The sequence below is a fragment of the Cucumis melo genome, chromosome 5 (genome assembly GCF_025177605.1).
Source record: "Cucumis melo cultivar AY chromosome 5, USDA_Cmelo_AY_1.0, whole genome shotgun sequence".
Classification (NCBI taxonomy): domain Eukaryota; kingdom Viridiplantae; phylum Streptophyta; class Magnoliopsida; order Cucurbitales; family Cucurbitaceae; genus Cucumis; species Cucumis melo.
The window spans coordinates 29,085,162-29,104,136 of record NC_066861.1 but is presented as its reverse complement, the minus strand read 5'-3'; the positions used below and the strand labels follow the sequence as shown (position 1 = coordinate 29,104,136).

The following is an 18,975-nucleotide window of genomic DNA, read 5'->3' as shown; positions in this document are numbered from 1 at the left end:
AATTGGAACGATACAAAAAACACAAAATTTTTTATATTTTGTCCCTTCTGGGATATTTGATAAAATTGGAAAGATACGATAATTTTCATATTTTTGGTGTTAGATTCCACGCTTCAGTAAAGCTTTTTAAGTTTGTTTTTTGATTATAATGTAGGGTGCTTTGAGGAATGCAATAGGATCCTTCATTGAAGTTTCCTCCGAGTCGAAGGATATAATTTGGCGCCATCTTGAGCAGTATGATTTACCTGTTCTTGTGGCATCACATGTTCAGAATGGTACAAAGCCTATTACTTCTCAGGTTAGTTATCCTCTGATGGTCCTTTAAGATAATGTTAAATATTCCAGCAATTAGATTGTTCAAGATCTGGCCTCATTTTCTTGTATTGTGAAGAGTTATAAGCTATGAAATCGATTTTTTCTGGAGGTGTTACCAGGAGATTTTTGTTGCTAGAGTGGAGGTTTAGCAGGTTCATAATCACTTGTAAATCGAAAATGTCGCACTGGCATCATAGCTATTTTAATGTGCTAATGAGATGTCTGGTACTGAATGACCTACAAATTGAAGATGTTCTGTTTTGTACTTCATAAAGAAAAGATGAAGTCTTAGAAACACACTGTTAGTTTGCTTTCTAAAATATGATAATTGTTGTGATTGAACTTTGCTGTAATGAGAATAAGTATGGAAATATGCTTATTCTTGTGTTTCAAATCATTCAAGGGGAGTTTGATTTTACAGGTTTATGATATGCAATTTGAGTTAAATGAAATTGAAGCGAGGCAAGAGAGATATCCATCAACAATATCTTTCCTTAACCTGTTAAATGCTCTCATTGGTAAAGAAAGGGATCTAAGTGATAGAGGGCGCAGGTAATGTTTATTGTTTATACAGATTTGACTCAATTTTCTTTATTCTAAGCTTTCAAAGTTTTGTTGCAGATTTGTTGGAATATTTAGGTTCATTTATGATCATGTTTTTGGGCCATTCCCTCAACGAGCCTATGCGAATGCTGCCGAGAAATGGCAGTTAGTTGTTGCTTGTCTTCAACATTTTATCATGTGAGTGATGGGTTCAAACTTCAAAAATGAAGGTTTTGATTGAGTTTATGGGCTTTCCATTTGGTCCATGCTGCTTTTGTTCTTTTTGATAGTTCTCATTTTGTATTATCCTACTATCTGGTCGTCATCGAGTCAAGGCTTTTATGACATTTCTAGTAGTTCATAGATTATTTAAATTCTTATTCCTTGAAAAGATGAGGTAAAGAGGGTTAAAAAGATTGGGTAGGACGCCCAAGGATTTCAGGCTAGTTAACCATGTTTAAAATTCCTTGTTAATGTTTTAGCTTATAGAGTGAGAAAGGTCTTCTCTAAGCGATCTTTGATTTACAAGGCACCTTTATTGTAGGAAGGAAGGTTCTGGATTATAGAAGCATATTAATTGAGATTATTACATTTCAGGCTGTTTATGGGCCCCATGTCCCCATTGGCTTTCTAAAGGAGTTGAGAGTTCTTAGGAAGATGTTTGGTCTCTTATTAGATGTCATGTCTCTCTTTAGGCATCAATGTTCAAGCGTTTTTGTAATTACTCTATAGATCTTATTTCGTTGGATAGAAGCCCTCTTTTGTTTAGTTGACCTCCTATGTTTTGGGTTGTCTTTTTGTATGTTGCTTTTCATTTTTCATTTTTTTAGGACAATAAAAACATGGATTTCTTCTAAAAGAACCTTATCATTATAGGGCCAGTCAGAATTCTGTTTCCTTTTCAAAAAAATTATAGGGCCAGTGAAATTTAACCTGTATATTTTATGGTCAATGTGCAGGATTTTAAAAATGTATGATATTAAAGAAGAAGACATGGACATTGTTATTGACCGATCACAGTCATCAATGGAATCACAATCATCTTCACTTCAAACTCAATTACCAGTCCTTGAGTTGCTAAAAGTACGTGTTTGTTACTATTGCTTCATTCGAGCCACATGCAACAAGTTTCTATGGATTTTAATTTGTGATTGTTTTCTACTGTTGCAAGCATGTTTCTGTTCATATACAAGGACCCGTTTGGTTTCTTATAATTGTGATCTTGGTTTGATTTTGTTGGATCAGAGTCTTAGCTCGGTTTCTTATCCTTTTTATTTATTTATTTATTTTTTGCATATTTCAAATTGTTATTTTCATAAAGTAGACCAAGTTTTTTTTGCTGAACTTGTTTTCTCAATCTAAATGGTAATGTATCCACCTATACAACCGGTCAACTAATTAAAATACCACCTGGACTAAAACTCAAAGTAACAGTCAACTAAAAGGTATATAGGTAAGTAATCATCAGTTTAAAGAATTATAACTCCATTCGTACATTATTGTGTTTTCTAATATTTTCATTTTAGTGGAAATATCTGAAGTTTTTGCCTTTTATCATTGGTTAGGATTTCATGAGTGGAAAATCTGTTTTTAGAAACATCATGGGTATTCTTCTGCCTGGTGTCAGTTCTCTCATAAATGAAAGGACCAGTCAGATTTATGGCCAACTCTTGGAGAAGTCTGTGGAACTATCTCTTGAAATAATGATTCTAGTATTAGAGAAGGATTTACTTCTGGCCGATTATTGGCGCCCTTTATATCAGGTAATTATTTCATTTGTTGCAGTTGTTAGCGTCAATTTTTCTTTATCTGTATGAACGAGTGAATCGGTGATTTATACGTATGCCTTTGAATAGGACTACCATTAAGTATTCATTGAATACTAAAAGTATTGGTCAGCACCAAAGTTTTCCTTGATTAATTTTTTCTTTCATCTAGGGTTTAAAATTTGAAAGCCTTTTTATAATCTCTCTATTATTTTCTTTATACGGTTTTCGTAATATTGTCTGGAGAATGTGTTGTTCTCCTTACCCTTTTTTCGTTTTTGAAAAACAGAGTTATGAAAAAATGATATTGGCAAAGGTTCTTTTATTTTTGTAGGTTCCATTAACTAAGTATTCTAAATGGCCCCGGAACTAAGTTTTCAATAAGTGACAATTAATTTTGTTTCTACCCTGTTTGACTTTTTTATTTATGCAGAGGGAAACTTGAACTCGTAGTTAGATCATGTACGTATCTTCTGGATGTCTTCTGTACTTTTTGTCTGTCTTAAGAAATTAATTGCTCCTTGATTTGACCTAATTCTTGCAGCCTTTGGAAGTCGTTCTCTCTCAAGATCACAGTCAAATTGTTGCACTGTTGGAATACGTCAGATATGAATTTCATCCCAAGATTCAGCAGTTGTCTATCAAAATAATGAGTATTTTAAGGCATGCCTTCCTTCTTTTTCTCAATTGTTGTTGTATGTATGGCAGATATGAAAATATTAGAAGAATATTGAATTTTTATGTTTCTCAATATGTTGACTTCAAACTTCTAAAGATGATATTTGTTGGCTGTAGTTCTCGTATGGTTGGGCTTGTACAGTTATTACTAAAATCTAATGCTGCAAGCTCTTTAGTCGAGGATTATGCATCCTGCCTCGAGTTAAGATCTGAAGAGTGTCATACAATAGAAAACAGTGGAGATGATCCTGGTGTTCTTATAATGCAGGTCTTGTATTGGCATTCTTTTACTGCCAAGTTTTATTTCTTATTTTTAGTAACTGAAAATCTCCGGAGTCTGGACCTTCTGAACCAGTTGGATCACAAACCATAATTTTTATTCTTATTTCCTGCAGCTTCTCATTGACAACATTAGCCGACCAGCTCCAAATGTTACACATTTGCTACTTAAATTTAACCTTGAGACATCTATTGAGCGGACAGTTTTGCAGCCAAAATATCATTATAGGTGATTTTATGGTTGTAAGATATTTGGTTCACTATTGTATTGTTAGGTCACATTATATTACAATAGTCGTATGATTCTTCCTTTGTAGTTGCTTGAAGGTTATTCTCGAGATTTTGGAAAAGCTTTCAAATCCCGAAGTCAATGCCCTACTTTATGAGTTCGGTTTTCAGGTTAGATGTGGATTACGATTGCCTGTTTCTAATTAGGGGATGTATCGATTTTACGTCCTGTCCTCTTTCTTCCTTCCTTTTCCTTTCGCCTTTCATTAAGTCTAAAGTGATGTACTTGTACAGTTTCTTTATGAGCTATGCTTAGATCCTCTAACATCTGGGCCAGTTATAGATCTCTTGAGCAACAAGAAGTACTATTTCTTTGTTAAGGTATGTACACGTGCATTCTGGATATGGAAAGATTTATATATTGGTCAAAATGTTGTTTTTGTTTTTTATGAATGTATTGGTCAAAATGTTGTCTTCATTTATTGATTTTTTTTTTCACCCTTCCCTTCTGTACCTGGTACCTTCATGCTTGTATTGGCAGCACTTGGATACAATTGGTGTTGTTCCCCTTCCCAAGAGAAACAATCATACTCTCCGTGTCAGTTCCCTTCATCAGGTTTGTCTTTCCTTGATGAATCACGGAACTTCTTAACCATGCCCATGCTTGCATTTTCAATTTTCCTACATGTTCTGGCGCTTGCCATCTATAACCAAGACAAAATGGCTATTTCTCTTTCTATATTCTTTTTTCAAGAGAGCATGGTTGCTTAAACTTCTAGCAATTGAGTTGCATGCTGCTGACTTGAGTAGCCCGATCCATCGAGAGGCATGTCAGAGTATTCTTGCGCACCTGTATGGGATGGAAATAGTTGATACTGGATCAGGTCTAGTCTTCTTACTTCAAAATCATGTGGTAGAACCTGGAATTAGAACTACGAGTAAGAGCAAGGTACTTTATTTTTTTCTATGTGCAGTAAGTGGATATTTGTTTTCGTTTTTTTTTGAACTATTTATTTTTTCTCTTATCAAGAAGTGATAATTGATTGCTGTCTAGGATAATTAATTATTTGATTTCAGGCCATGCCACTCCTTTTGTTTTTTGGGGAAACAGAATTTAGAATTTCATCGATGTAATGAAATGTACAAAATAGGAGGAAACCTCCAAAGCTAATCGTGTACATGAAATCCGAGCCACATTTGATTTGGTCTAATACTGTCCAAGCACTGTTAGCAGAAATTTGGTTTGAGAAGAATCAAGGAGTCTTCGATGACAAGTGTTCGACTTAGATAGATCATTTGTAGACTTTTTCATCCAAAACTTTTGCCTTAGTTGAGAACTTTTCTTTTTATTAACTAAAATTTTCGACTTGGATTGTTCGGTTTCTTATTTAGCTTAGTTTAGCCTTGTTGTTGTTAGTAGTATCTAACTTGGTCTCTTTTATGTATGTATTGTTCTGGGCGTGATGGTTGGCGCTATATATGTGTCAACCTAGTTAAGATATCTGGGTGTGGTTTTGATTTTTTGTTTTTTTCTGATTATTTTGTATGAACCCATTGTACTATCTATTTGTTTATCCAAAGAAGTTTTGTTTCCGTTTCAAAAAAGAAAAAAAGTCCTCCAATTAGCACATATACTGGAAAGTAAATACGTAAAACATCTATTTAGCTTACACCAACTAGAGCTGTAAGCAAATTAGGATCAAATGGATAAGTAAGTTTCTCTCATTTCCCTCAAGGGTTGTTTCTTTCACGCCAATTGCTCCATCAGGATAAGATGGTGAATTATATTTTTACTTTTGCTTCGACCCTCATTTTGAAGTCTCAAGTAAGTCTGAAAAGTAGATGTTGTAGATGATGGTAACTTTTAAGGTGGCATCCCAACCGCTTACCCTATCCATTCACCCCACTCCCTCCCACAAAAAAAATGTTTGTTATTGAAGAAAAGGGGAAAAATGGGGAACAATGGAAGGGCACCCATGGACTCATATTCTAGTGATTATGGCACAAATGAAATTGACCTTTTTTTGTAATAAGTTCCAGTTTTTGGAGCACTACTGAGCTGGCTTTGGTTAGTTTTAAAATCTTTTCTCCTGAAATTTTTGTTCTTAGGCGTTGGAGCTACTTGAGGTTGTTCAGTTCAGAACTCCTGATACCTCAATCAAGCTTCCCCAAGTTGTTTCAAATATGAAGTATGAATTGCTGGTAATATTCTTGTACACTGGTTTCCTTCTTCTTTTCTTTGCATTATTTGTTTCCAATGCTGGCCTTATTCTTACTTTGTAGACAAAAGACATACTTGGGAATCCTTCAACTTCTCAAAAGGGTGGGATCTACTATTATTCAGAGCGTGGTGATCGCCTGATTGACCTTACTTCCTTTTGTGATAAACTTTGGCAGGTCGGTGAAGGAAAAAATCAGTTTCTTCTTTTGACAAAAAAATTTGACGGACTTCAGTAGTATTTTTGTGTTTTTTTTCCTTTTAGAAATTTAATTCAGATAATCCCCAACTGAATAATATTGGGAGTGAAGCTGAACTCGAAGAAGTAAAAGAAACCATTCAACAATTTCTACGATGGGGATGGAAGTACAACAAAAATCTTGAGGAACAGGCTGCACAACTTCATATGTTAACTAGCTGGTCACAAACCATTGAGGTCTATTGTTTCTTTCCTATTTGAGCTAGTTGCATGCTTGTTTTATTGGGCTCCTGTACAATACTCCACAATTCTAGTTTCATTGTTTAACATTTTGTTTCCAACGGCTTCTAATGATAAGCAGTTTGTTATTATAGGTTACCGTGTCCAGAAGAATATCATCACTTGAAAACCGATCGGATATTCTATTTCAGTACGTCCATATTTAATACCTGGTCTTTCTTCCTTCTTTTCATATTTTTAACTGTTTATTATTGTGGACAGACTTCTTGATGCCTCCTTGAGCGCATCTGCTTCTCCTGATTGTTCTTTAAAGATGGCATATCTTTTGTGTCAGGTTTATTTATTCTTACCCGTTGCTAATATTGACTTCTTCATTTTCATTCATTCTAGTAGCTAATGTCTTCAGATCTGGAATTTCACAGGTTGCACTGACATGCATGGCCAAGCTAAGGGATGAAAGATATTCATGTCCTGGTGGTTTAAATGCTGATAGTGTCTCATGTCTCGATATTATCATGGTGAAGCAAATATCTAATGGGGCTTGTCACTCTATTTTACTAAAGCTCATCATGGCCATTCTTAGGAATGAATCATCAGAAGCTCTAAGGAGGCGGTATGTTTATTGCTGCTTTGACCTCTGTTGCCTTTGTGGCTTACTGGTTGGACCTAATGTTATGCTTTTTACATTTTTCTACAGCCAATATGCTTTGCTTCTTAGCTACCTTCAGTATTGTCAGAATATGCTGGATCCAGATGTTCCAGCATCGGTTCTGCAAGTTCTACTTTTAAATGAACAAGATGGAGATGATATGGATTTGCAAAAGGTTGTCAGCTTTGGTTAATTAACGCTTCTCGAACTTTGGCAGGTTTCTTTCAAATATAAAAAATAACCATTCCTTTGCTTTACAGATTGACAAGAACCAGGCTGAACTTGCTCATGCTAATTTTTCAATTTTACGTAAAGAGGCTCAATCTATCTTGGATGTGGTGGGTTTCTTCTTGTTCTTGAGATATGCAAACAATTAGATCCTGGTTGATTTGTATCATTGTTAATTGTTTACGGATTTTGGACTAGGTGCATTTTTGCTGGTAGTGATCTTTGAGGAATTAGAAACCTTTCGAATATCTAGAGCAGCAAATGGTTCCAGAAACAATTGGGCCTCTATGTACCTATCTTCTCCCATATGTTTATAGTGTGAAACGGCCAAACATGTACAACAGTTACATTAGATGTAAAAACCTAAGAAGTCAAAAATTTGTACAAGGCAGGTTCACAGAATTCTGCTCTAGAATACTAGATTCCAGGTTATAAATGATAGAAAAATTTGAAATTTGATGGTAAAATTTCTGTTGAAATGAAACAGAGTGAGCACTTGATGTGAAGGAAAAAAATGTAAAGTACGTAGTGCAAGACTACCATATCCCTCAAACCATTCTTGGTCTATTTAAAATGTTATTGTTTTCCTTCAATGTTTTATATATTTAATTTTGTTCAAGGGGATTCTTTAATGCTATTTAATCTTTTGATCTGTAATCTTCAGGTTCTCAAGGATGCCACGCAAGGCAGTGAACCAGGGAAGACTATATCACTCTACATTTTGGATGCATTAATCTGTATAGATCATGACAGATTTTTCCTGAACCAACTTCATAGCAGGGGATTTTTGAAGTCTTGTTTGATCAGCATAAGCAATGTTTCACTTCAGGTGGTTGTTTCCACTCTGCGGTCATATTATTTTGAGATATTTATAGCTTAGATTGGTCTAAGGATTTGCCATTAATGTTTAGGTGTTATAAATTATAAAACGGGCTATAAAATGTGATAACTCAAATGGAAATTCTTTTGGAAGTTCATTTAATCTCCCTTCCCCATTTGTTGCTTTAACGTGGCAATGGTCTTTCTTGATCTGTGTGCCCATTGGTAGGAAGTACCATTTTACTACTTCTTCAGTTCTAATCCTTATGTATTTTTTTTATTTACTAAAGCTGTCAGACTGATTGGGTTTTTACTTAATGAAGCTCTTTTAACCGCTCTTGTGTCAAGGTTTTGTGACCTCTTAAATTTTCTTTCTTGTGGGGAATGAGTACAATTATTGAATTAATTTTGAGTTGATTTGTTTCTAAGTGCATCTTTTGGTTTCATCGGTATTTGGATCTATTATGAATTGGTTTGTTTCTAAATGCATCTTTTTTTTTTTTGTGGGGGGGGGGGGGGGGGGGGGGGGTATAGAATCAGCAGTATTGTTTCTTTAAGAATAGCGGTTATTATTGATGTGTAATAAAGCATGCTGAAATTTCACTTTAGGATGGTGCTCATTCTTTTGATTCTTTGCAACGAGCTTGCACTCTAGAGGCTGAACTTGGCTTACTGTCGAGAATTAGCCATAAGTATGGAAAATTTGGGGCCCAGCTTCTCTTTTCCACAGGCGCTTTGGAGTACCTTGCATCATGCAGGGTAGTCAATCTACAGGTGATTAACTAACTGTGCACTAATGTTATTGGATTTTTATTAAGATATTAGTTTAATGAAGTGCTGTGCCAGGGAGGATTGAGGTGGGTTGATATGAACCCTCATAGAGATGTAGCAGGGAATATTAACAAGCGACAAAGTATCATAACACCAATTTTGAGACTGCTGTTTTCCTTGACGTCATTAGTTGACACATCGGAGTTTTTTGAGGTCAGCATAATTTGCCAAATTTTTACCTTTTGCCATTTTCTCGTCATTCTTAGCGTGCATTTTTTCTGGTCTTTTTTTTTCAAGGAGTATGCATTTTGCCCTCCCATCCTCACGTTACTCTCTCCTAATTTCTGTGTCAAGTTACGACTTCAACTATCTCATTGTTCATTGTCCTTTCTCTTCAACTATTTTTGGATTGTATCCTGAGTATTTTTGGTGATCTGTTGCCACTTGCCACCCGATCCGTTGTCCTAAGGAATGCTTATTGAATTGTTTTCACTTTAAAACCAGATTAGTTTGCGGTGATGCTAGCAAATGACCATTGTTTTAATTTATTTTATTGAGATTTTAAATGAGAAAGTAAGAGATCAGGACCTCTTGGTCTAGGACCTATGTTAAACAATTAAATTATGCTCATTTTGGCAATGTTTTTGGAAGATTTTGTTGTTATTTTTGAATGGAAGGTGACTTCAATGACCGAGGTTCATCACATTGCTTTTAACTGGGTTTTGTAGAGAAAGATGACCTTTTAGAAACTTTTTTGTTTTTTGTTTTTTGTTTCTTTTGATATCAATGTCAATTAGAAGGCATGTCCTAAATAACACTTGATTTGGGTGTGGGTTATTTGTTATCATCTTCTTGCTATTATCAAATAGTATTTTTTGTTAAATATATATTGAGCTATGCTCATCTTGACAATCTAGCAAAAAACTTAGTTATTCTAGTGCAAAGACATAGAAGAACATTTGGAGATTCTTCTCATGAGAAAATCCACATGATCCTACAACATTTGGATATCAAGGAAACTCGTAACCTCTTAGTCCTTTATCAAGGTTATGCCCTCCTATTTACTACAAGGCCAACCCACATTGGTTTCTTTTTTTTTTGTTAATAAAATTAGAATGAAAAAAAGAATGTTTGGAGATATGGAAAATGGATTCAGGGGGCTTCTATGACCTGGTTCACCACATTGCTTTTAATTGGACTTTCCTTTTATGAACATTCTACCCTTTTTTGAATAAGAAATCATTTCGCTGATAATTCAAAGTACAACAAAGGTTACAATAATAACCCAAGATCAAGAAGAACCGAAGGAACAACCCCATTGAAAGATGAAAAAAATACAGTGTTTACGTTCTATCCTTGTTTTTACCAGTGTGAATTAGAAGGCATGTTCCTAAATGTCACTTGATTCTATCCTCTTGTTTTTATTCTTTTCTTTGATGAATATTTAAGTTATTTTTATCTAAAAGAATTGGTTTAGCTTTAGACGTTATTTGATGTATAATTATAGGTGAAAAATAAAATTGTTCGAGAAGTTGTTGATTTTATTAAAGGAAACCAGCGACTGTTTGATCAAATACTTGGGGAGGATGTTTCTGAAGCTGATGATGTAACACTGGAGCAGATTAATCTGCTGGTTGGTTCGTTGGGCAAGGTAACAACATTAATTCTTTTGTGATATCTTTAATAAGAGAAAAGAACATTGTTGCGTTGTATCTCTGGGCTGATTGACATTGCAATTCGTTTCTGCATTTCTTGTTAAATTGGTCGCTCTTGTGAGAGTATATGGTTAGTGGAATATCATCATAGAAACGAAAGTATTGCTGGCTCTTGTCGTCATCGAAATATCTGCATCTTTGTTTCTCATATTTCCCTGTGATTTATCACTGCCATATAAGAATTTCAGTGGTGTAGTCAAAGGATATGGATGTTTATGCAAGGCATTGTCAAAAAAGAAATGTTTATACAAGGCACTTACAACTGATGAGATAGAAATCATACTGGAAGCAGTCGTACAATAAAATAAGATTTCACTGAAATAAATAAATAATAAAAATATGTTTAATGCATGAATATGTGGACAGATTCATGTGTAGTAGGGATGCTTGTTGGTTAGTTGGTTGGCGTTAGTTTTGGAGGAAAACCAACACAGAAAATTGACCAAACAGAAACTGACGGTTTTTGGGGCAGTCTGCTGCTTACCAACAGGTAGGTTTGGTTGGTTTTTTCTTTTAATTTTTAACTAGAAATACGTTTTTGGAGAAGAGAGACGGCAGAGACATCAAATGATGAGGGAAGTTGAAACTTGCCGAGGTGAGAGAGGAGAAATGGAGACGCATGCACACGAGGCTTTGGGGTTTCAAATTGAAGATGAAAACTAGAAAGAGTACAAACAGCGAGTTTCTGTTTTTTTAATTCTAACTTTACCTTTAATGGACCGACTAACCTATATCCTGTTTCTCCAAAAACTAAAACCATTGAAGTTTGTTTTTGGTTGGTCAAGTTTTATTTCAGTTCAATTGTGTTCACCCCTAAATACTTGGCGGTTGATGAGGTGGATGGTTGATGGTACTTTGTTGTCTTTTTAAAAGGATAGTAACAAACGACATTTATAGATCAGTAAACTTTTACTGCAAAAAGTAGCCTAACTTCTTGGGGCAATATTATGCCTTATAATATCCAAAAATAGCTGTGAAAATCAAGTTTTAGGCCTGACATATATATATTTTTTTGTTGACTAACGTTTCTGTTAGTGTTTCATTTCTGTGATATTTTTATCTTATTATTATTAGTTTTTGAAACTTGATATTTTATCTTATTTACATGTTGCCCCCTCTTTCATTTGATTGAATTTTGATTAATATATATATATATTTTCATTTTTCTGGTGAAGGTTTGGCCGTATGAGGAGACTGATGAATATGGTTTTGTTCAAAGTCTCTTCCAATTGATGCATTCACTTTTCTCTCGTGAATTGAATTCTTTTTCTTCTGGCCCAGGAGTTAAATTACTTAAGGTTAGAGTTATTTTTTCCTTGGAAATTATACTTAACCTGTGAAATCACTTTAAACCAAGTTCCTTAGTATCAGCCTTCTAATGGGTTTTTATTTTAAATTCTTTTTCAGAACAGGAGAGGTTCAGAACTCTACTCCATTGAGCTGAACTTCAGTTTGATCTCTTATTTATATTTTCTAGTTACAAGGAAATCTCTAAGATTGCAGGTACCTTTTTCAGCGTTCTCATGCAAAAATGACTGACAAATTTGAATATGACCACTGGGATTTAATATTTGGAATTTGACTTTCTGTTGTTTTTGTACAGGTGTCTGGTTCTTCCTCTGGCCACAAGTCTCCTGTTAGGTCTCAGCCGCCCTCTTTGGATTTGCTCGGGACTCTCCTTAATTCTATGACTACTACTCTCGAAAGAGCTGCTGAAGAAAGATCATTGCTATTAAATAAGGTGCTTTCATGCGAGAGCAAAGATCTTGCTACATTGTATTTTCCCCTTCCTAGTTGTTATATGGGTCATCGTTATCATGGTTTGAGATTTTGCAGATTCAAGACATAAATGAACTGTCGAGACAGGATGTAGAGGGAATTATTGTACTGTGTGTTGGCGAAGATTTTGCTTCATTATCCGATAACATCCAGAGAAGGTGCTATCTTCATGTCATATTTTTAGCTTTGTTGAATACTTTAGTTGGTTTTTCACAGTGTTCAATTTTTTTATGCTTCTGACAAGATAAGGGATTTATTCTTTGTCCCTTGATGGCTAAGTATTGTTCCTGTATGAAAGATGTCCTATATAAGTGTTTTAGTGGGCACACTCTGTTATCCTTTCACATTGTATGAGACTAAAATTGTTCAGTTTTCCTCTTTTTGTTTCACTCCACTGAGTTTGTGTTCTTGAGCATTAGTCACTTTCATCCTTTCAATAAAAAGATGTCTTTTGTTTTTTTAAAAAAGGGGTTGTATCATTCCTAAAGGATTCATCATTTTTTGCAGGAGATATGTTGCCATGATTGAAATGTGCAAGGTTGTTGGAAATAAAAATCAGATGATTACATTATTACTTCCTCTTACTGAATATATCTTAAATGTCATTCTTATCCATTTCCAAGACAGGTGAGTTATATTTATCACCCAGGATAACGGGATATTGCACTTACTAATGCTGACAAGTTATAAAATATGATCATAGCTCAATTTATGGCATTTCTACTTCGTCTAGGAGGCCACTGCTTACCTGTGATGTGTTATTTTCATAAGGATACCTTTTTTAAAAAGGAAACAAACTTCTTTATTAATGATAAAATCTCAAAGTACAAGAGGTATATACATCGAAAATAATAAAGAAGCATAAAGAGCAAAAAACTAGGAGGATCAGAAGGTGCATCCGGGTATCTCAACTAGGTTGACACTCCATTAGCACCAAAACATTATATCCCAAATATAATACCGACCAAAACAGAGAAAATAAATAATGCAGCATATAAAAGTCATGATAGTACCATTTCAGTTGTACCATTTTCAGTTGGAATTATGCATACTTGGGTAACAAGATACAGATCTTGTCACTTTGTTAGTAATTTTTCTTTTTCTTTTGGCTTTGCAGCACTTTTATTCCCAGTGGTAATGCAAATATTAAAGCAATTTCATATCATGCCGAGTCTGACTCTGCACAGGAAATAACTTCATTATGTGGAAAATTGATTCCTATCTTAGAAAGGCTTGAGTTGCTAAGCGAGGTATGCTTCCTGTTATGATTCACTCTCTGACTACTTGCAGTTATTTGCTGTCCTTAAACAACAACCGCCAGTATTCTTGTTACTAAAAATTCAAACTATAAAATTGTATATCCTTCAGTCTAAATGGCAAGGTTTAATATTGAAGTGGTAGTGATTAATTTTTTTTAATTGTTGAGGTATGGGGGTTAGGGTACTTCATGCATAATGTTCATGGCATAAATCGTAAATAAAATTATATTCACGGTACAATTCTGCTAATCTGAAAAACTTTTCACCAAGAGACTCAATCTCACGGGCCTGGAGAGAATTTCTTAGGGTCTTTTTGACCCTAAGAGTTGGGAAGTAGGAGTTGTGAAAACCCCTTCTTGTTTGACCTAAGGAATTTATGAGTCCCATCACTAAATAACATCAACTTCATATCTTATCAACTTTTTACACTAAACTTCCTAGACTTCATAACTCCTTGGGCTTACTATATAACTTTTTGCTCCTAACACCCCCTTTAATGCTTGGTTATCCTTGGGTTAATTGCCTCTCAGTTTAATTTCTTTCTAAACCTTAGAAGAGTTAAGATGCTCAATCTGATCCGAAGTCAATGTATTATGTAAATGACATCATTTAAGAATCATGAATTCATTGCATGCATTCACCTTTGCTCAATTGACAATTTGATGGTTGTTTTTAGCATTATTTTTATCATCATCCTAAACCATCAAATTAGATTTGTAATTTGAGCAATAGTCTCTTCATTTTATTAAAGGAAAGTTTTGTTTCCTTTTTAAAAAAAAAATTAAAGACGACTATGAATCAAGTTTTTTTAGGCAATGTGATCAGATTTATGATGTCAACTGCTTAAAATCTTAAATATTGTAAGACAATTTATTGATGCCACACTCTGCAAGGTTAGATCATTATGATGTTAGATCACTATGATGTTAGATCACCAATGTATCCAACATTTCCCTTCACTTGGGGATTGAGATTTTGTAGAACGTCCACCAAATAGAAATCAATATTAATTAAAGAGAAAATGACATTACAAGGATCTAACACGAAACCTCCTGCTCTAATATTATATTAAATTTACCGCTAAATCTAGTTACTTAAGCTGATGATTAATGGTATATTTAGTCTAATACCAAAGTCTTTAATATTCTCCTTAACTCGTGTTCTTGAAAAATTCGAGAAGGTACAATAAGTGGAAATCAATTTTTGATTGGAGTGGAGATGGCATTACGGAGTTGAAACAATAGGACCCTTTGCTCTGGTACAATGTTCAATGACTGAGCCAAAGGCTAAGCTTAAACTAATGGGTTATTAGGAAAAGTCTAGACTTATATCAATACTTTTAACGTATGATAGGTAAAAATGCACACAAGTTGGTTGGTTGTGACATATCCATAGTTATCAACAAGATATAAATGCAAGTTGACCATCCTCCCATTTTATTCAATACTTAGTGAAAGTTTTTGGTGGTTTAAAGTCGTCCTATGGCTGTATTATTGTTTTCTGTCACTTCTAACGCTTGCATGTTTGAAATAGAATGTAATGTTTTTTTTTTTTTTTCTCTTTTTTGGTCGTGTTCCAGAATAAAGTAGGACACAATCTCAAGGTTTTTCGCAGATTGGTGACTTCACTCAAGGAGCTGGCAATTCAAAAGTTAGCTTTATGAGGGGCTGTATTATATGCTACCATCCTGTACCAAGCACTGGTTAATATTCATGTTAATGATCTGATTTGTTCTACCATATGAAATTATTTCTCTTCCTTTCTGTGTAAGCTTACTCTTTTTGTTAATAGTCAGGTTTATTGGCATAATCATTAAATTGACTTCAGTGCAAATGGTTCTTTTCCATCAGAACAGTCATGTTTCATTCTCTTGGGTTGTATACATATTTTCATTTTATTATTTTCATCAGAGGGTTTAACTAACATATAGTAATGAGTCAATGACAAGGTCACATCGCTCCCAATATCATACCAAAGGGATCACAGTCAAGTTTCATCTACCCCTTGCTAAATAGGGAGGGGAAGATCTTTGTAGGATTCAGATTTAGATCTGAAGACAGGGTTTAGGTTGAACCACTCCAAAGGCAAATCCATGGACATTGATGCAACTTGAGGTCACCTTTTGTCCGCTGTTTACTGATTGAAGCTGAATTGACTTCAACAGTATACCAGTGCAAGCAACAGACCTACTGCAATTGAGATTGATGGCCACATTGCTCATTGATGTTCCAAAAAGGTTTTTGATGGATACATTGGCTATGCGAACGCCTGATTGCTGTTAAAATATAAAAATTTTCTGAGCACTATATGCTGAATAATTAAAGGCTCAAAATTTAAAATGAGTATGGCAAAGAAGTTCAGTTTCTCTTACCTTTTCCTTGCAAAATCCCTCTACCTTACCATAGTTTTGGTCTATAATTAAGGGGATATGGACTGATCCAAAATAGAGATTCAAATCTTTGAATGGTACACCTACCAATCTTTTGGAAGTGTTAGTGGAAGCTTTATAGTTTATTTTTATTGAGATGTAAGCTATTTAGAATTTCCATTAACCTGCCAAGTCTTAATTCGAGCTCTATTGGTAGTCCCTTTGAAGTAGATATTACTCACGCTAATGTCCTCCACTTGTACAAAATTGCCACTTTTACCCAAGCTTCCAATGCTATTGCCAGAGCATATGAGATCAGATATTGGAATATGGAATTTTGTTCTAATTTCTTTGTATTCTTTTTGGCTCTAAAGGTGATTCTATAGAGTTTATCTGAATAGGGAGCCTACCTTATTCCATGACCAGGTCCACATTTAATATGTGAGATATTCACATGGGAGGTGTAATCTCCTGTAGATACACAATCATCACCTGTTCATCACAATTACTTATTTGTTGTCTCAATTAATAAGTGTTGGTACTTATTAATCTTAGTAAAATTGACGTTTTAGGAAATGATTTCGTAAGATACCTGTTCCTATAGTCGTGTTCTTTATTATAATATTGTGAGAAGAATGAATGTGAATCCCGTCAGTGTTTGGACTGCTTTCAGGAGCTGTGATTACCAAGTTCTTGATTTCGGTTCTTCTGCACTCCATTAATAGTACATGTGCTTGTGAACTGTTAATAAAGTGAAGGTTGCTCAGGTTGGTGTCGTTGCATGAAATGATCTTCGTCGCCTGCAGTAATGGCTCTAGATTCTCTCAGGTAAATTCGTCTATTTGGTCGAGGTTTGTATCAAGAAACCATTTCTTTGTTAATAAAATTGCTTTGTGCAGGATACTTACAGTAGGTGCTATTAAGGTGCGGCCCTCCTACCAAAAGTGGAAGAAGCATCAGATACGTGGCTTAATTTGCATTTGAAAATTTCTTTTCTGATTCACTCTTACCAAGCTCGGGTGATCCCTACATGATTGGTTCCACCAGCCTGTGCCTCGTCCATCGATCTTGCCGATGCCGGAGCCAGTGATACTGAGCCTGCTTATCCCTTTGAAAGCTAGCCATAGACTCTTGTCAGTCCCCGCCCATTCCTTCGGTGAGGTTGGTGCCACAATCACTCCATTTATCTGTGACAATTTGCATCTACCTGAAGATAGGTAGTATTCTAGGAAAGATTTAATCATGAGGGGGAAATCCCTGTTTTTCTTTACCATGAAAGTGATGCTTTTTGCTCTGCAAGGACCACTCAAAAGAATTGGTTTTACCATAACTGTTTGCCTCTTGGGAATTAGCACTGTAGAACTTTTAGTTTTAGAATTACAGGCTGCCTTCCATGCTTTTGAAATTGCCTGCCAAAACATGAGTTATATTCCATGTTAGTTGGGGACATATTAGGAATATTAGTTGGATTTTAGGATACAATAAAGATACCGCATAACAAGAACACTCAAGTACAAAAGGTAGATTTATATTGCAATATCAACGAACCTACAATACTATAGCTTTTTAAGAGGGCTACTCTTTCCCAAAATTTCCCAGTGGAATCACTACAAAACTCTTCACACCCTTGCTCCCAACCAACTCTCCATTTATAGCTAAAAACTCTAACAAACTTACTGCCCATGTACCACTATACCCTTTCTAATAACCATACTAATATTCTACTGATAACCCTATTGGGCTCACATCTTTACTAATAATTCTATTATGTCTCTAACTTGGTTCTCGCACATTTGTCCCCTCGGCTAAGGTGTATTATTGCGGTGTAAGAATCAATCACTCCACACTCCCAGCTCTTCCAATTGAAGGGGAATGTATTTAACAAATCCCATACAGAACTGCAAATCCACAGGTAGATTTTACTTGAGAACTATCTGTGTTGCTTCCTCCCACAGCTCCATAACTCATGACATTAAAGATGGCCTCTTCTGGAAACCCTTTCACGAACATGATTGCGTAAACTAACCCAAAAGCCGCCAGGGGAGTAGGGAAGGCACCCTGCAATGAAAGATCAGAAACATTGTAGCTGTGGATACTCTCTTAATCTTTTTGCCAGGACTAAAAATTTTCAGCAGTATATTATTTTTTATGTAAAATAGACTGAATTTTTCATTGGAGTTACCATGGTGGTTGGTGGATAAGACAGTTAGAGGAGGCTCCAGCAAGATGATGGGTTTTCTAAAATGGTGATGAAGTTTTAAATCTGATCGGTTTCTCTACTTTTTGTTTGGAATTGCAGTTACGGAGATATGAAAACATGAAATTAAGCAGTTCTTGAAGCCTCTTTCATGCTATTTGAGCTGACGATATATAAACGATTATTTGTGAAGGGTAGTAACAGCAAAAGTTTTGCGTTCAAGATTACTTGCATTTAATGGGACAAAAGAAAAATATGTTTCACTTCAACCACATATAATTATGTTTATAATATTTCGTTGGCGTGTTATTTTCATCGATATTTTCTTGTTCGACATCGACATGGATGAATCAATATTTTTACATATTATAGAAAAATCTACCATAAAAGAAATGACAGTAAAATGTAACAGAAACAAGTAACGTGAGATTAATATTTTTTAAATATAACAAAATAACAATAGTGCAAAATTTGGCCTTATGCTATTTTTGTAAATAAGTTGTATTTTGCTTTATATAAATTTAGATATATTATATGCACAATAAAATTTGAAGGATCCATCAAAATAATCAACAAAGAGTTCAAATATGACCGAGTATATAATTGTAGGTTAAATGCATCCACTTTCAAAATTAAGGATCAAAGAACCTTTAAGAATATTATGGTAATAATCATTAAGCTAAACCCACTTTTGTAATTAGCAAACTATTTCTTTTTCTTTTTT

The 18,975-nt window shown here is 34.8% G+C and overlaps 2 protein-coding genes across 6 annotated transcripts in view; one reads left to right on the top strand and one right to left on the bottom strand.

Moving 5' to 3' along the window:
* LOC103497263 (nuclear pore complex protein NUP205) overlaps positions 1-15,538 on the top strand; it is a 29,591-nt gene extending 14,053 nt beyond the window's left edge. The window contains exons 15-45 of one of the 2 annotated variants that reach the window (XM_051084834.1): positions 155-298; positions 737-867; positions 937-1,056; positions 1,818-1,941; positions 2,424-2,621; positions 3,169-3,287; positions 3,420-3,570; positions 3,698-3,810; positions 3,899-3,980; positions 4,104-4,190; positions 4,351-4,425; positions 4,564-4,758; positions 5,919-6,011; positions 6,093-6,206; positions 6,293-6,463; positions 6,601-6,656; positions 6,728-6,800; positions 6,889-7,079; positions 7,164-7,290; positions 7,376-7,453; positions 8,008-8,175; positions 8,772-8,936; positions 9,009-9,146; positions 10,441-10,584; positions 11,824-11,946; positions 12,056-12,151; positions 12,252-12,389; positions 12,485-12,585; positions 12,935-13,054; positions 13,545-13,677; positions 15,266-15,538. In XM_051084834.1, coding sequence (XP_050940791.1) covers positions 155-298; positions 737-867; positions 937-1,056; positions 1,818-1,941; positions 2,424-2,621; positions 3,169-3,287; positions 3,420-3,570; positions 3,698-3,810; positions 3,899-3,980; positions 4,104-4,190; positions 4,351-4,425; positions 4,564-4,758; positions 5,919-6,011; positions 6,093-6,206; positions 6,293-6,463; positions 6,601-6,656; positions 6,728-6,800; positions 6,889-7,079; positions 7,164-7,290; positions 7,376-7,453; positions 8,008-8,175; positions 8,772-8,936; positions 9,009-9,146; positions 10,441-10,584; positions 11,824-11,946; positions 12,056-12,151; positions 12,252-12,389; positions 12,485-12,585; positions 12,935-13,054; positions 13,545-13,677; positions 15,266-15,349 — 3,852 coding nt within the window. In that variant the 3' untranslated portion in view covers positions 15,350-15,538. The remainder of the gene's footprint in view (positions 1-154; positions 299-736; positions 868-936; positions 1,057-1,817; positions 1,942-2,423; positions 2,622-3,168; positions 3,288-3,419; positions 3,571-3,697; positions 3,811-3,898; positions 3,981-4,103; positions 4,191-4,350; positions 4,426-4,563; positions 4,759-5,918; positions 6,012-6,092; positions 6,207-6,292; positions 6,464-6,600; positions 6,657-6,727; positions 6,801-6,888; positions 7,080-7,163; positions 7,291-7,375; positions 7,454-8,007; positions 8,176-8,771; positions 8,937-9,008; positions 9,147-10,440; positions 10,585-11,823; positions 11,947-12,055; positions 12,152-12,251; positions 12,390-12,484; positions 12,586-12,934; positions 13,055-13,544; positions 13,678-15,265) is intronic. The other variant, XM_008459394.3, reaches the window with a different exon arrangement.
* Positions 10,439-18,481, bottom strand: LOC103497273 (probable polygalacturonase At1g80170). 4 transcript variants are annotated; one of them, XM_051084836.1, is made up of 11 exons: positions 18,237-18,479; positions 17,978-18,112; positions 17,326-17,463; positions 17,065-17,241; positions 16,963-16,989; positions 16,647-16,854; positions 16,465-16,546; positions 16,240-16,348; positions 16,058-16,166; positions 13,099-15,961; positions 10,439-10,803 (listed from the first exon to the last, which is right to left on the bottom strand). In XM_051084836.1, the coding sequence occupies exons 1-9, from the start codon at positions 18,237-18,239 to the stop codon at positions 16,083-16,085; spliced, it is 963 nt and encodes a 320-aa protein (XP_050940793.1). In that variant the 5' UTR covers positions 18,240-18,479; the 3' UTR covers positions 10,439-10,803; positions 13,099-15,961; positions 16,058-16,082. The 4 variants fall into 4 exon arrangements, with proteins under 4 accessions (XP_050940793.1, XP_050940792.1, XP_050940794.1 ...); XM_051084835.1 differs by having other exon boundaries at positions 17,065-17,463; positions 18,237-18,481; XM_051084837.1 differs by having other exon boundaries at positions 13,099-16,562; positions 17,065-17,463; positions 18,237-18,480.
* Positions 18,482-18,975: the final 494 nt, after the last annotated feature.